This window comes from Porites lutea, chromosome 8 (genome assembly GCF_958299795.1).
Source record: "Porites lutea chromosome 8, jaPorLute2.1, whole genome shotgun sequence".
Taxonomy (NCBI): Eukaryota; Metazoa; Cnidaria; class Anthozoa; order Scleractinia; family Poritidae; genus Porites; species Porites lutea.
The window spans coordinates 33447425-33464621 of NC_133208.1; the positions used below are offsets into that span (position 1 = coordinate 33447425).

At 39.5% G+C, this 17197-nt stretch overlaps 2 protein-coding genes across 5 annotated transcripts; both read right to left on the minus strand.

The window, feature by feature from the left end:
• Nucleotides 1–1232: 1232 nt before the first annotated feature.
• LOC140946832 (tRNA (guanine(10)-N(2))-methyltransferase homolog) lies at nt 1233–10420 on the minus strand. 4 transcript variants are annotated; one of them, XM_073395938.1, is made up of 14 exons: nt 10352–10414; nt 10184–10257; nt 9969–10050; nt 8572–8664; nt 7604–7738; nt 7384–7497; nt 6640–6682; nt 6105–6185; nt 5523–5561; nt 4997–5128; nt 4350–4419; nt 4018–4152; nt 2300–2420; nt 1233–1810 (listed from the first exon to the last, which is right to left on the minus strand). In XM_073395938.1, the coding sequence occupies exons 1-14, from the start codon at nt 10397–10399 to the stop codon at nt 1721–1723; spliced, it is 1257 nt and encodes a 418-aa protein (XP_073252039.1). In that variant the 5' UTR covers nt 10400–10414; the 3' UTR covers nt 1233–1720. The 4 variants fall into 4 exon arrangements, with proteins under 4 accessions (XP_073252039.1, XP_073252042.1, XP_073252040.1 ...); XM_073395941.1 differs by lacking the exon at nt 9969–10050 and having other exon boundaries at nt 10352–10420; XM_073395939.1 differs by lacking the exon at nt 10184–10257.
• Nucleotides 10421–12183: 1763 nt separating this feature from the next.
• Nucleotides 12184–15165, minus strand: LOC140946831 (uncharacterized). The gene is made up of 3 exons (XM_073395937.1): nt 14003–15165; nt 13090–13317; nt 12184–12423 (listed from the first exon to the last, which is right to left on the minus strand). Exons 1-3 carry the CDS (start codon nt 15098–15100, stop codon nt 12226–12228), a joined length of 1524 nt encoding a protein of 507 aa, XP_073252038.1. The 5' UTR covers nt 15101–15165; the 3' UTR covers nt 12184–12225.
• Between the last annotated feature and the right edge of the window lie 2032 nt (nt 15166–17197).

Consider the following 17197-nt stretch of genomic DNA (forward strand, 5'->3'; position numbering starts at 1 on the left):
CATTAAATATTTTTCTTTTATCCTGCCTCGGACTCTGCTTCAGTCATCAAGCGGCTAGGTAATGCATGAAAAATCATGATCACCGTATCTCTGCGATTCCCACAAGTGCAGGACATCGATTTAAGTGAGATAGTTCATGATGTGAAAGCTATCGTCACTGTGACTGGTGTACACTCAAACTTATAAACGCTTTTTGCGGTCAGTCACTTTTGAGTGCCTAAGTGTCTTCTGCACTGAATGGAGGTTAGACCTGGGATTCGGGACCCAAAAAAGGGTCTCTTTCCCCTGAATAAAGGTGTCCCTTCAATTTTGTGTCCCCTGAATCGAGGTGTTCCACTTTAACTGTATTCAAAATGTCACTGTTCTATGAGCATTTGTTGGTAATTTTTTTTCTGCAAGTGTTGATCTATAGGAAATATAATTGTCTCAAAAAATATTGAAAATTGTATGCGATTCTAACAGAATTATTGTTCTATTAAAAAGGTTGCTGTTCAATGTATGCGTATTAAATTACAAATAATTGTGAATGTTTAAGTCTAAGAAAGTAAAAACAAAAATTAAATTGGGGAGTGGTTTTTGATATATTCATATTTCTAAAAATCTTTGGATTTTTAATTACTTTCCTTCGCCAAGAAACTCGAAGCTAAAAACTCAGCGGTGTTTTATTAGATGTAAAGTCACACACCAAACATTAATTCCCTTTTTACTCTATTCATAAATTATTGATGAGTTTCTGAACTTCTTTTCTGTTCTGTAGTTCTTGCCTGCTAGCAAGCTTTCCATTCATGACAAGCGAAACGAGCCGCGAGAGAACCCGTCCCTCGCACTCGCGTCTTCTTTCGCGGGCTGCTCTCGCGTGACTTCCGCGACTTCCCCAAATGGAGAGCTTGCTCGAGGGCTGCTATACTTCTAGCTGAAGGTCTCCCCCTCCTCTTCCACTGAGAGAAATAAAATAAAACATTATTTTATATGCTCGAGGCAAGAGAGGATATCCTCTCTTGCTCGAGGTTTACAAAGGCTCTAGTGTCAGAGCCCTACACTGAGCACTTTGGTAGAATTGTAATTCTGGTTCCATACGTTAATGCAGCCCATCTAGAATATGAATATTTTTCTTTGGGATTTTCTTTGCATTGATTTTTTCACGGACATTTTACGAGCACGAATTTTTTTTTTGTTTTCTTCCCCCAACGCCTCCTCCGCCCCCCCCCCCCCCCCCCCACCCCTCCATCACTTTTCTAATGGTCCGTCCGTTAGTAAACAAAATACTGATTTGAAATGTCATCGAAAAGTGGTCTGTTACTCATTCGGGAGAATGAACAAATACTTGTTTCAAACAGTCTGAAGTGCACATAGTAAACCATTCACAGTTATCACCGGTAGTAGTATCAGGTGTTTAGTTCTTCGATCAGTGATTGACTTGTCTTATAAATAGTCACACGGTCTGATGGTGGACCCAAATGAATGTTTCTTTTACCTCAGAGGACAGTAAGATAACAAGACTCGGTACGATGCGCTGACGGTGGACTGTAATGAACTAGTGACGGTCAGAAGACTCGTTTAAGCTCGTTCAAAGTTCCAGTTTGTGAAATAAGGGCTTGTGGCACGTTGACGTGGACCGTGGACAGGTCACGCACGACTAGAGCGAAAGTACAAGCACTCAAAGCGTATGAGGATCACTTGAAGCTCGTGACAGCTTAAGCTGCATGCAGCCACTCCCTTTTCACGTGGACTGACTGAAGTAATTGTCCCTGAAATTATCGCAGGAATCAAGAAACTTTTGTTGCACCACAGACAGAAGCGGATCCTCTAACTGCAAAACAACAAAGAAAGAGAACACCCCAGGTGTGTCACGTGTTGTATTCAAAAGTCAGAAGTGGTTGGATTTCGATCAAGGGAACGCTTGTTCCTGTTTTAGAACAGTTTGACGAAAAAGTAAGTTTGAAAGTATCTCCTCTCATTTTCGAAATTTTTCAAAACTAAAGTACATGACAGAATTTTATCTTATTTTTCAAGAAAAGAACGCATTTCAGAGTCAAACAAATCAGCAGAATAACAGTAGTCATCTGTAGTTTCAACAACTAGCTAACAATTCAATTTAGGATCGAGTCACTGTTATAATAGACCCAGAGGTTATTAAGGAACTTTTTTTAACGTTGCCGGATGAAGCTAAAGTCAAATGACAGGCCGGGCGGTCGATACTTTAACGAGAAGAATGGATCCGAGCGTTGACCGCGTTGTTACTTAAACCTAGAAGTATAAGTCCGAGGGTCGACTGGGCACTGAGTTACTTGTACTTTACCTTGTTTTCTTTGACTTTTTCCATGGTGATTAAACGCCGAGACACGTGTCGTGACAAACACTGTTCACTGTTTGACACAAGTTTCAGGCAGGGATGACTCGGAATAAGCTCTTCTGAGTATCTGTAAACGACAACAACAAAACTCAGGTTATTTTCGGGTATTCCATCAGTGTAGGATCAAACAGGCATTTAGAAATGTCGGTCCCGGAGCGAGGAAAAACAACAGGAAGCTTTGTGTGAATGACCATAATAAGGAGGATAGATAGCAACAAACTCTACCCACCCTGTATGGAGCCGGGTTTCCGCTTCTAGGGTACCGTAAATGACCACGCCTCCTCCCAAATAAACGGCTCTTACCTAATAAACGCCCGCTCTAAGCTGGTAAAATTGTATTAGACGCCCCTATCTAATAAACGCCTCCCGTCTAATAGACGCTTCCCATGAGAACAGCTCCAAAATACTAGGAATTAGCAAAAAAGAGCCAAATCATTCAATTCATTTAGTTTCTTGCTTGATTAACAAGGCTTTGCGTATTTCATCTTGTTCAATTTCAAGTTCAAAGTAAGGATAGACTAATGATGGAAGCACAATAACCTTGAGCAAGGATTCTGACAACAATGTTGGGATTTGGAGGAGCGATATGGATCTCTACACGGCCTGGACATGTCAATCGATGGGGTGTATTCCAATATTTTTAAATTCTCTTGATATTTTTGCCAGAAGCATACTAGTTTTGTTGAGCTTGTTACAGTAATGACAATAAACGCCTCTCTCTTTTAAACGCCTCCTTTCTATTAAACGCCCCCGCTTGAACCCTTAAAATCAAATAGACACCCCGGGCGTTTATTAGTCATTCCGATCCAGAGTTTTTGCTTAATCCCGTAATCGCGATGTTTATTTTCGGCATCCCGCATCCCGTGCAAAGAGTCAGTCAATCTCGAATCTCGACTCTATTTTGCTTCAAAATCCCGAATCCCGACCTTAAGGCAACTCCCGCATCCTGAAAAACCGATTGAGGATCCTCAGTATAGCGTCTATTCCGGGATCACCCATGCCACATTGATGGAAAGTGCTCTCACCTTCGCGCCATCTTTATATGCGCGGCATATAACTAACCTTCCCCGGTCTCAAAATTTCTGATTCCAGCAGAATATAGGATGTACATGTCGCTTATCGACCATGTCTGCCGAGCCTTACTCTCCTGACCAGTATCTCCAGTAGCTCAGTGAATAGAGCACCTGCTCAGTGTTTGGCAGATCATGGGACACAATCCGGACCGTAAGCCGTGTTCCACGCACGTAACATGACAAACACAACGTTATTTTGCGAAATAAATGAAAACCTAGTTATCTACACACCCAGGTTACTCAATAGGCCATTTTACAGTTATGGATGGAAGCGAGGGTGAGGGTGACCTTGCTTTGATACAAACCTTCTTTGCTTTGTTATGGAAATTGTTCTTGAAAAATACTAGTAAGCATAAGAACAACTTGAATTACATAATAAAGCAGGAAGGTTTGTATCAAAACAAGGTCACCGTCAGCCTCGCTTCCACCCATAACTGTAAAATGGCCTATTAATAAAAATGCGCCGTGAAAGAAAAAAATGTCGGCACACCCACTCACATAAACACATAATAAAACAGTTATACGTACAAAAACGATGAGGATTTTCTACTATTCACATAACACTAGTCAATAGATCTGTTCTATACTGACCCGGGTCGATAGATTGGAAGCCAATATACCAGTCGTCCATGAAGCACTAGGTATCGAGCTGCTAAGTCTAACAAGATGGTGACTATCTCGGATAGACGGCAACCTCGCACAGCTGAACAAAATGGTGTTTCATCTCTAAAAGATACGCAAAAAAACTTTGATTAATACGTGCTGACAGAATAAAACATTTTGGACCCTAAATATTCTGGTAGGAACGACCTTCCACCAGGATCTAAGCGGGCTACTTTGACACTACATCGGATAACTCTTGCAGGCAGGAAAGACAAAAATTGTCACCGTTTACAATTAGTTACTGAGAAAATTGCACCTACTGACTGGTGGATTCCTGGAGCTCTGTGTTGGTGTCTAATTTACGGGCTCCTTCCCGGATTCCATACGGTGCTAGGATACAAAATAGAAATAAAGGAAGAAGGGTTAGAGTTAGGGTTTAATGAGTACTAAAATGATGTCTGAATGTTACGTCAAAAATTCATTCAATGCAATTTTGAAGAATAAGATGTACCTAATGAAATATTGATTAATGTTAATAAAAAACCTAGGTACAGTTTAGTTACTGCAATCAATTGCAAGCCAGATATGATAAAAACATCTCTGTATAATACAAATTTGCCGTACAGCTACGAGAATGACCAAATATCGCCCGGAAAAACGACTCTCAAAGTTATTTCACCTAAAATTTACTCTTACGTGCGTGGCCATGTTAACTCGTGAAGCCTTGAAGACATTCAAAACGAGTATTTATCTCAACATAAAAAGCCAGCTGAAAGCAATGATTGCGTAGTCAAAGTGGAGAAGAGGATCAAATAAATTGCTGGCGACATTCAATGTTCGCACCAGATGACCCTCGGATAACATGTCCGCAAGAGATTGCATTCAAAACGTTTAAAGAAGTCTTCAGTGTACCCCTTTTTTTAAAAAATACAGGTGTTACCTGCCAGAAATGGACGAATTTACTCACGATCAGTTATTATAGCATCAAATAACGGAACTTCTCTTAATCCCAGTCTCCCGGCGTCTGCAACCAGCACGTCCACAAAATAACTGCCAAGACCATACTGAGTGAAGTTAGCTTTGAAGTTCTCATCTCGAGCTTTGAAAAGTAAGGAATTAGAAACATTACTTTTAGTGAGGCCTTATGCGTAACGAAGCGTGAAGAGGAGAGAAAAGGCAAGTACACTGAGTAAAATTAGGCAGAATTAGTATTCTCTGTTGCACCTGTGCCTAGTTTTTGCCATTTTCAACAGCAAAAACGAAGATTAAAGACGAACACGAGAAAAATAATGAAAAATGTAGAGAAAAATCTCTCAGTCTAGTTTTTTTAAAGCTAGTTGAAAATGCGTGTCACGTACCAAGGTTGAGAGGAGTTAGCCAACGAAAGATTTTACACTAAACATGTCAAAACAGAGACCTACTTGCATTTCATTTTTTTTTTAAATATAGAGGTGAAGTGTTTTGTAAAAAAGATAATGAGATTATTACAGTACCTCTCCATTGTCCTTGTCTGTTTGCTCGAGAACTTCTACCTTGAAAACAACAAAGACGAATAAACTGACTAGGGCGTGCAAAAACCTGGATTCTTTGAAACAGATTTTGCGATTCTTTGGCAAAATCCAAAAATGGAGTTTGAATCTAAGAAATCAAAGCTCACAAAGAATGAAAATCTAAATCCAGACTTTTAGGATGGGTGGTCCGTGTGTTTCTTTGGACAAGAGTTGGTATTGCCTGGCTTGCAGAATAGGCGTTATTTTTTCGCGTTTTTCAGGCGAGCGGAGGCCGCATGAGGCGGGGGTGAAGCGTGAGACGCGCGGTGAAGGAAGCAGCAGCAAAAAAGAAAAAGCTTTAGTCCCCCATTGCACTGGGCGCCTTGTCTTTGCTAGCCAGCTGAGAAATCCTGTTCTTCAGGCTAATTACCAGCAGGTTTGCCCATCTACGCACTATTTAGCGGTTTTTGCATTTCTTTTGCGTTCTAAAGCTTGAAAGGATATTTTTTCATGATAATTTATAGCTAATATTGTAAAAAAAAAACTGCTTAAAAGAGCCCATTTAGTAAAAGTTATCAAAAATACCTCTGCCATGAAGTAGTGTGTAATCAATGTCACTTCCCATGACATAGGCCCCAAAATGAGAGCAGGACAAGAGAATGCTTCCTAAAAACAAACATTAATGCCATCAACATTGGTCTGAAAAGCACTTCATTGAAGAGTTATAGGCTTTGTTACTGATTAAGATGCTCTGTTGCAAGTGACTACAGCTAGAGAAACGATAATGTCTCCGTGCAAAAAGGATTTTCTTATCGTTTTTAAGATTACTCCAAACTTAATGTGACTGTTATCTTTGCGGAGATACATTGCTCTGAACTCGATGGAACTGTTGTCTTGCTGGATAATACAACAAGGAGTACAGATGTACAAGGGATCCTGGTGGAAAAAAACACTTTAGACATGCACTTCATGTTCTTCTTGCAGCACCCAGGTTCATTTTTTTGTGAAAGTCCTGAAATGTCAATGATGACATTTCAGGACTTTTGCAAACACAAATAATTATTGCCTTTTACTTTGTTTCCGTGCTTTTGAAATAAATAACTAAAGAATAATTAATTACCAGTGCCAACGAATGGGTCAAATACAAAACTTCCTGGGCTAACCTTAAAAATAAAGAAACAACAAAATTCACTTTGATTATTACACGGTACCTACAGTGTTTACTTAACAGGGTGCAAAGAAAGTCATTTTTACAGCTTGCCATTCGGGCAAGCTGAAGCTAACATTTACTAGCCCAAACATCATTTCAACTAGCCCCAAAAACGTTTGGATGAGCAGAATGATTTCATAGTTCTTCTGTAATTTAAATTCCTCAAAACAGTTCAATTGCCCGTCAGGCAAATTAATAACGGAATTCACTAGCCCGATAGCAAAATCCACTAGCCCTGGGCTATCAGACACTACTTTCTTTGCACACTGCTTAAACATTTTTTTCCTTACTTGTAATATTCGCCATGCCTTAAATTGAAAAAAATGTGTTTACATAAACTATATATTTTTCATCTACTAAACGTAAATACTGTAGAAGCTCTCCAAACAGACACTTGCTGACAGTTCTACTAGCAGCTGTCTTCACAAAATCCTGTTTTTAATTTTAAAGAAAAAACAAAGAAATGCTGCATTTTAACATTCCTGTAAGTGGCTAGCTCCAGTTACCAACACCCGAGGGTGTCTGCTCACAAGAGCTTCCACTGTATTTAAGATCTCAGCTGTTTCAGTTTATAATCTATAATAGTTTTCAGAATGAAAACTGACCCAAGTATTTTTTAAAGAAAATTAAATTTGTCAGTTCTAATGATGGTACCTGTCCTTGGTTGGCCATTATGAAGGAAAGTTGAGGATCCATGGATGTGTTTCCAATAAAATGCCTTGTCTTTAGAGAATACTGCTTTAACAAGTGACGTTGCCCATGTCCAATCTAACAAAAAAGACCAGTTTATTATTATAAGTAATTCTACTTTTCTGTTAATTAAACGCAAAACCAAAAATATTGGTGGTAACATTTCACTGCATTCCAATCTTACCAAGCGTCCAAAAAATAGTCGTTCAGGGTTGGGTGGGGCAGCATTCGGATCATCTCCATAGTCCACAAGTAACGAGAACACATGATCAGGAGCTGACAGGTTGACACAGCCTTCAAATGGAAGGAATTCAAATTGCTGGGGATTGGATGGCACAAAAATGTGTAAATATAATCCTACTTCGTAATCTATATCTACGTACTTTAATATTGTCGAAAGATTATAACATCCAGACTTAAGTCATATAGATTGGGTGATATATTTTCAGTAGTCAGAGTTTCTACCCTGGCTGGAGTGAGGGTCCCAGATAGCGTCCTTCAATCCAGTCATCCTGAACCCAAATTTTCCCTCAATGTTGTAATCCCAATGGTTATTTTCCACAAGCTGCATCCTCTGCATACTTTTAATCCTAAATCTTGCCCTTTGCTTCAAAATTTATTGAGACTCCTATCCTTGCAAATAAAGCATATCCTGGATTTCAAAAAAATCTACTGAGATCCTCCGGAAAATGATTAAGGTACACCACCACCCGACTAACTTACTAAGCATGATTATCTGCTCTACGAGGCACAGATCTTCCAGGAAGGTATTATTGGCACAAAACAGGACTCATAAGATTGATGTGAGGCTGTGTCCCTACCCATCCCCTCAAAACATGACAGGTAGACACTAGGGGTGGTGACTAGTACCAGAGAATGTCATGTCCCAAGTACATCTACAGTAGTAGTTCTGTTACTTCCCACAAGAGTCAGATTGGAGAAGCAATGAGAGACGGCCCCTACAGTATCATTTATTAACCTTTATCAGGGAAGGCTAGAATGTTTAAACAGATCCAACAAGAAAAATCACTACTACATTATTTATAACTATAATTAACCTGACATGTTTTATAAGGCAATATAATGATTATTAACATCACATATTTCTTTATATTTTTTTCAAAAATGATTTACTGGCCACCCAATACTTACATCAATAAGCTCTCTCTGTTGACTAACAGAAAGCTTTTTATTGAATGTTTCAATGCTGATTTTAAATGTGGAGTTGCTAGAGGAGAAAGGTTTCTGAAATTAAAATAGAAGAAACAGAGTAATCAATTTTCATGATAAGAATTAAGATGAAATTACAGACTGTTAATATACTAGCTTCGTACTTTTATAGCGTATGGACTTTTACTGCAAATGTACTTTTATTCTATTTAACAAATTGACCACAATTTTCCATAGTCTACACTCTTACAGATCATAGAAATGACGTCATAAAATGTTCAAAACTCAAATGGAACCATGAGCCGCGGGCGAGTGGTTTCACTGCAAAGTTTTAAACATTTTGTGGCATCATTTCTATGGTTTATAAGAATGTAGATCATGGAAAAATGTGATTGATTTGTTTTTTACAATAACATTTATTTTTTACGAAAACAACTGGCATTGCATGACATGTTACATCATTTCCACGGTCTATAATCTTATAGACCATAGCTCTCGACCAATAAGTGGACAAGATTCACTCAGTTATTGTAAAATAAATTATACGCTGTGGCTATATGCCCGGAAGCTGGAAGTGGTCTCAAAAAAATGTCCCCCAGTCAGAAAATTTTCTAGAATTTCTACAAAAACCCTTTTTCTAATCATTTGAAAGTATTCTATCTTCAATTAGAATAACCAAGCTATAGGCAAAAAGACTGGCTTCACAGGTGAACGGTTGTGCAGGGCTTCTGATAAGTCATGAAGAAAAAGTCAAATTTCACGGGATTTTTAGGGACAAATTCGCAGAAAAATCAGACGATTTCGCAGGAATTTCTTGCGAGTTTTCGGGGCAAACCTCACCAAAAAGCAATCGGTAAAAAATGGCCGATTTTGGGGTTATTTTCAAGGTAAATTTCACTAGGAATCAAACAGTTTTGCACTGATCAGACCAGCATTTTTAACGTTTTTCTAACAGACGTCATCATTTGCTCTTTCAACAACAATACGCTCCAGAAATGAACCAATGGCAAAGCCTTTAACATCATGGCTAGTGCCCAGTTTTTCGCAACATAATCTACGCCTAGTAGTTTCAGGACGTCGTTTGCGCATTTCAGTGACCAAGTTCCATAAAAAATTTGCAAGTTTATGGCAAGTAAATAGCCCCTATAGCTGTTAAAATAAGTTTCAGATATGTTGTACAGACATGTATTTGATAAGATTTCTACCCAATTTCACGGTATTTTTCGTGTTTTTGTGGATTTCGCAGAATTCCGCGGCTCCACAACCGCACAAAATATCAGAAGCCCTGGTTGTGGTTTCTTGGGCATAGAGTAGAGTTGATGCCGTTTCGACACTTAGAAAAATTTCGTGAGTAGCAGTTGTCTAAATTTACAGCATACCATTTTATGAGCTGGATACTGGAGAACACTGTTTTTGACCTCTGTTAAATTATTTCCATGTCCCCACAATTCATAGACAGATCTATGCAATGCAAAAAATAATTACTGTAAGAATAAAGCTAATTGTCCTGCAGTGGTTATCCTCTCATTGCCACTACATCTAATATAAATGTCAATTTAACTTTTGTAAAGCTGCATGCACAATGATGTCTTACTTTATGGTAACAGCTCTGGACAGCAAATGTCTTGCACATTCTTTATTTGGTAAGCGTATCAACAAGTGTGGGTTCTGAGCAAAATTAAAGGATTTCAGAAATGTGATAAAATTTAATATAATCGACTTTCCTTGTACACAAAAGTAGAAGAATAAGTGTTAATTTTACCTCTTTTCTATGATCCTTGCTTTGAAATCGAACATTGAAACTAAACATTGACGAAATAGACAATAACTCCTGAAACAGATTGAACAAAAAGCACACAAATGACCGTATTAGAAGAATTTGCTGCAATCAGTTAACGTTCTACTATCTAAACAGTAGATCGTAGGGAAATTTGTACCTTTTTACAGTAATTAGAATTTTCGATTAATCTCTGTACTCACAGAAATCCTAAAATCGACATGTTCTTGAGCAAAGAGGCACAGGAAGTGCTCACAATCTTCCACTTCGTCCGCCATATTGAATTTTGCAGGGTAACCGCTGATTTATAGCACTAGTTTCTAGAAATTTCAAATAACCGGAACATTTTCTCCGGAAGGACTAGGGACTACGGAACAGAAGAGATTATGTGTTAAAGATTATGCTCGAAAATCTGTAAGCGAGAGAATTTGAGCAGCGAAGTCGCGCGAGTTGCAGCTGCTCGCAGTCTGGTTATTTGTAATCTTGATTTACTCGATGTAATCTTGTAATCTTGATTTACTCGATGTAAATTCAGGACTATGTTCACCCGGACGATCAAACTCAAGCTATTTTCAAAATGACTCCTGGGTTCAAACCTTTCACAGTCGATGTAAATAACTGCATTACAATTACAGTGGCGGATCCAGGGGAGGGGTCCAGGGGACCCCCCCCCCCCCCCTCCCCACTTATTTTTAGACTAAACTGAGGCCGTAAGGGTCGGAAAAAAAAGTTTTTGAGTCCGCCCCCCCTTATCTCAGGGTCTGGATGACCACCCCCCCCCCCCCCCACCCCCATCCTTATCTGAAGGTCTGGATCTGCCATTGGATTAATCATATTCTATTCTGTTTCATAAAAGATTTTCGAACGTTCTTCGGAACAGTAGTAGATAACCTAGGCTCGATTTCCGCCGTCTCCCGGGACCGGTCTTTGATCCTCCCTTCGGAGGGATGAGTGCGGGCCCATTTTCCCGAACAGCGGCTGGTAATCGAGCCTATGGATAACACATTTAGTGAAAAAACAGTGAAGTCAGAGGCCCATCGCTAAGCGGATTTTCAATCACAATGTTACATGTCTTTTCCAGTTGGGGTCAATTTAATAACAAGTTTACAAGTGTTATTATAAATTCAACTCACTATCTCTTTTCTGATTGGCCAAGAGCATACAGTTTATTTTCGAAATCAGTACCTGGGACGTCATTCATCTGTAGATCATAAAATAATCATCGCAAGGACACTCAAGGTCACGGGCAATCATTTCATGCATGACCGCGGTGCATGATTTTTAAGGGTAATCATGGCAAGTTCGCGCACTTTGTGTTGTTTGCTGTCAATCAAGAGGCAAAAACATGACTTCCAGGTGTTCCTTCCCACTTACTGTCGTGACCATTTCTTTTCCCTTCAATGCAGTGATAAAACAATCATTAGATTCGGTTTCTGGGATGTCCAGAATAATCGAGGTCTCGTTAAGGCTGATAACCTTACCAATAATTGTTTATAATTTACAACTGTAGGTATTGTTTTAGGGTCTGAAAACAATAGCTACAATTGTATAATACACTTGTAAATGTTTTATTAAATTGACCACTTGTAAGCGAGCGTAGTTGTTGTTGTTACATCAGGTGCGCGTGCCTCAGAATGAGTCCTTCTCCGCCTGCGCGCCTTTAATTCACGTAGCGTTTGAGACAGAGTGCAATGATTTCATGAGATCGCGACATGCTAAATGAGTCCAAAATGTTAGCAAACTAACCTACAAGAGAATGAGAAAAAATGCACAATTTTATTTCTGTCATTGGCAAACTCTATTCGTAGCAAGTCTGAATAACCAACACTGTATGACGAGCGAGTATCTAAAAGTTTTTATTAAAACAAAAATTCTCGGACATCTTCGGAGTCGATCAGTTTTCCCCTTGCCATATTCGGGCATGCGCTGTATGGACTGTTCTCTTTGTAACACTGAGTTAATGCTTCTGATTCCTTGATCCATCCCTCTTCCCACTCAGCCTCTGCAACTTCATCGCTTAGCTCAGGTAAGGTTTCTACGTTAACATCTTTATCAACCTAAAGGAAATGAAACCTTAATATAAGAAAACCTCCTGCAACCTTAACCTGTGAACAGTACCAAGAAATAAGTAAAGACAAAGCTTTCGGCTGCAAATGCACAGTGTACCACGGTTGCTATCGTATCGTTCCACGACAAGCTAAGCGCGGTACTGTTGCCGGCCCTGTTTTTAGACAAGAAATTGTCTCTCTCCATGACCCAAATGGTGAAATGAATAGCTCTTTCAGGGAGAACTGGAGGAGTTGAGCAACACTCCTGAGTAGCCGTATCCCACCCCACCAAAGTAAACGAACAGGGGAGCCTTTGACACTTTCTCTTACCAAACAAGTTTTGTAAGGACCACTTAAACAACCAGCTGCGAGGGAAAGCTGGACATTGGTGTAGATCAGGATCAGCAATATAGAATAACACTTAAACTTGCAATTGAAGGTAAGGCTGATCGGAAAGCTATTGAATGGGTAACCCTCAGCCCTTTTCTGATTGACCGAAATTAAAAATTTCTTAACGTCATTGTCTAAATGGGGTCATAAAACACACGCTGTACCTTCAAGGTTGTCCTATACATTGTAGGTATTGCCCTCACAGTGTATGCTAAATTTTTGGTCAAGTACCCTCCCCCTCCCTCTGGGGAGGAAGGAGATCAGCAGGGCTTAGAAACCACTCACCATGTTGTCGTGCAAATGCCCAAGAAAGAACAGTTTCATTTCCGGGTTGAAAAACGCTGCCAGAGAAGCCACGCTTGACTCGGCATGGAGAAAGTAACTACATTTAGCCAGCAATAAAATGTCGATAAGGACCTGGGTACCAATCTCAATCGCATTGTTGGTCACGTGAGAATTGACTGGACTATGAGAATGATAATTCTCCGCTCTTTTTGCCGCAGTAACAACCACCTGTAAACAAGCAAATACTGAGTAGAGATTATTACAAAGGAACTATGCGCAAATTAAATTTTATTAGACTGTAATAGTTGAGTATCTGGAACGAAGGATATGTATGCACACGTCCTTCGATTTGTATTTGTCTTACTTAGCGGGTAGCATCTGCTTCATTGTGTAAAACGAGTAAAGAAAGCACTTTGAAATATCTTTGGTAAGGGAACTCATCATCTGGTTCAGAACTATCTTGAATTTTTGGGCTGTGGAAATCAAAAATTTTTATGTAGTCCGGGTGGGTTTATCATTGTCACCATTTGCAAAGACAAACGTAACAACTCGGAATGAATCGGTCTTAGGAGTCTTTCAGTGGTACTGCTCCACTCGAACATATGAGTAATTTTTCGATGGAAGAAGGTTTGCTTAATCAAAATAGATTTGGTTTAAGAGACGTCGGTAGAGAATTCTTCCGAGCTTTCTGGTTAGTACAGAAGAAAAGGGATATAACCGAGATTTCGCACTTTCCCGGAATTTTTTTATATATACTGTAAACATTTCTAAGAAATCTAGTCCAGGCATTCACATCATTGCTGCATGAGGTGAAGCGGGAACAGGAGAATTAGGATAAGAATCACCAGAAGAAGGAAGGAATTAACTTTTTCTAGCTGCCTCTGTAATACCGTACCAGTGATAAAGATCTTACCTTATCCTCTCCAAAATGTTTCACAAAAAGTTGAACACCCTCGTTATTATCACTGGCCAAAAAGATTCTTTTAGGGTATTCTAGAGTGTCAAATATTTGCTGTGTATCATGAATCCACTGTTCCAATGCCGGTAAAGTCTTATTCTCTGTCTCCGACCAATGATCAGTACCCCGTATGTGAACTCCCAGTAAATTGAACCCTTGCATGTTATCAATGTAAAATTGTTCAGCTCGTGTCTGTATAAATTTCTGTGGTTGGATGTATTCAGTGATCATGCCATGTACCCATTTTCTTAGTTGCGGTGTAATTATCGCGCCTTCTTCGTAGCCTGGGACACTCTGCCGTTTTCTAAACCCAAATTCTAACAAGGAGCTAGTCCTCAAGCCCCAATCAAATTGCTTAATTTGTTGTGGATTTAAGCGTTTGATTGCCTTTGCAGTCTCGCGTGCTAATACTCGCCCGCCGATTAAACCACCCAGACAAAGAACTCTGGATGCAGTCAAGTCAAAATCTGTGTTTAGAGGCTCAAAATATGCTGGCCAAGAATTTTGCTCGGGGTCTTTTATACAGTACGTTTCGCAGTTTCTCCATTGAAATGTTATGTTGTATATTCCTAGCAAATGACAGTATGACACGTGATCTAAGGTAGCCAGTAGCAGAGCACCAAACCCAGTCCCCTCGCATTCGAGAAGCGTTGGCTCTGAAACGCAGACAGTGCTCAAAGAGAGGTCTGGTGAAGAATCTTTATCGGTTTTTTCTTTCACTGCCGCAAAGAATCCTCTGCGAAGTTCGTTAAAAACTATGTCCGTGGCGTTAGATGATTCATGGTGTTCTTTTGTGACCCCTCCCAATTCAGCTTTGTGGTTTTTCTCCTGTGCTTTCAAGTATACATAATTTTTCGCATTGATGTCAGGCCTTTCCATTTGAATCATCGATGTGAATGAAACGCAATGTCCGCAAACTGGCGCAAAACTGCTTTGACTGTCAGGTGAATATAGAGCTAAACAGAATAAGACTACAAAGCTAACGAACGCTATTGCTACTGCATATCTGTACACCAGACAAGGAGTATAACCTATCTGACGAGAACGCCGCATTCCTCTGTGGTACACACTGCAATGTTAAGTTGTGAATTGAACAGTACAAGCTGCACTCCTCTGGTCAAACACCTCGTAAATAATTTTTCCTCAATTGTGCAACTGTAAGGAAAGCAAAAAGGAAACGCAAAGGAATGGAGGATGTGCATAACCGCGCTTGTTTTGCAGGTAAATAGTATTGACGTAAGTTCTAAATTCTTCTGTAAGATCTGGTGGGGTTCCTATTCAGATAAGGTGGGTGAGAGAGCGTGGCCAAGGGGGTTTCTAAGGTGTCTGTGATCGTCCATTGCCAAAATAAACGCAACTTCCAGAGCATAAAAAGGAATATAGCGTTAACAAGACCTTGAATACGACCTCTCTATTAATCCTACCAAGGAGATTATAATAGGACAGGTCCTAAAGGGGCGCTGAGTTTATTGTAATTACGCCCAATTAACATTAATTCTTGTAGGTAGAGTTAGCGCTACAGAGGAGTGCCTCCTAGTGATACACACCTGTGGATTCTTGAGAAAATTCTAGTGTTTTTAAGAAGAGAAATGGAAAACTACCAAGCGCGCGGAAACTTTGCTCGGGCGCCGGTCAGCATATACGTTAACAGTCTGCACTGCCGGGCAGGCGCACTCGAGTGTCTTTTGTGATCTTTTGTTTTAGTTGTTATCACATGGTCCTGCACGTGCGAGATCTTGTAGAGTTTTGCTATATTTAGAGTATTGTCTCTAAGAGATTTATCCATTGTACAGTTATTAGCTGTCATACAGGGAACAGATGAGTGTTGAATTTTGTCGCTAAAAAATAATCAGATCTATTGCAAAAGACTGACTTGAACCTCTTCTCTGGAATTACGTGACAAAACTCTAGCAGGCAATAGAGCAGAAGCAATATCAGGAAAAAGACACCCCGGCTCGCATGATCGATCCCGATAACGTACTTTAGGCCTTCACCAATTTCCATCAGTTTGTTAAAAAAAATAAATGAACTGAATATGTCTTGCTTAAAACACTTAATCCGGACCTGTATCCTCTGATTTTTTCCTACTCTTCAGGACGGTTTCAGAGGCCGTCTTTTAAATAAATAAATTTGCCTGAATATCCTTAATTCCTTAAAGCAATGAAAGCAGGAGAGCTGATTAGTATTTTTTAAAGAAGATGAAATTGAGCCATGCAGACTCAAAACCGCTCTAAATCAAAATGTTTGCAATTATTTAATACCTATTGATAACGGACTTTGAAAACCTATGAATATCTTTTTAGGGGTAGTTTTAGAGACGATATACTCTGCTTCGATAACAACACTATAATACCACATTTTCCTCACCTGCATTTTCACATGCTTGGTTCGTTGTTCCTTATATCAAGAAGTTAAGGAAAAAGATCGTTTCCTTGGCATCATCGGGTCAAAAATTCTCTCAATTCTCTCCCGATACAAGGTTTTGTGAGCAACCGTCAGTTTACTCGAATAACAGTGAGCATTCGAACCCGACAGATATTGTTTATTGATGCCACGTACACAGCTTACAGGCGTTTTAGTTTTGACAAACCTGAAATCATAAGGTCATCTTCGATCGGAGGATAAAGACTGAATATCCCGAGGACATAAATACGTCATGTATGAATAAAAAACAGCATGGTAAAGCAGATTGGGCCAGTTGATTTTTTAAAAAATTCTCAGCACTGATATTCAACAAATTGTCCTGAAAGAAGCAAAGGGAATTGACAGTTTGGTCAATTGCGCTGAGTATGTAACTAAGAAACGACAAGACTAATTGGAACACGCGAAAACGGCACGTTACATTATGCCTTTTATTTCGGTCTGACAGGTGGTTAGAAAATCATGCTAGGGAGTTTGATTTGTTATTAAGAAACAAAAACAACAAGAACTCTTACAATTAATCTCCGAAGCAACATTTTGTCGCTGTGAGCATGAAACATGTCGTTCTTCAATCCACGGCCAGCGTACCGCGTCTTTAGCAAACTGACGAGCAAAATAAGTTACCATAAAAAAATTACCCTTACCTTTTCACTTCGAAGATAAAAGTTACAAAATTAATTTACGGATCTAATGTTATCGTACACTGATTTAAGTGAATTACTACAACTT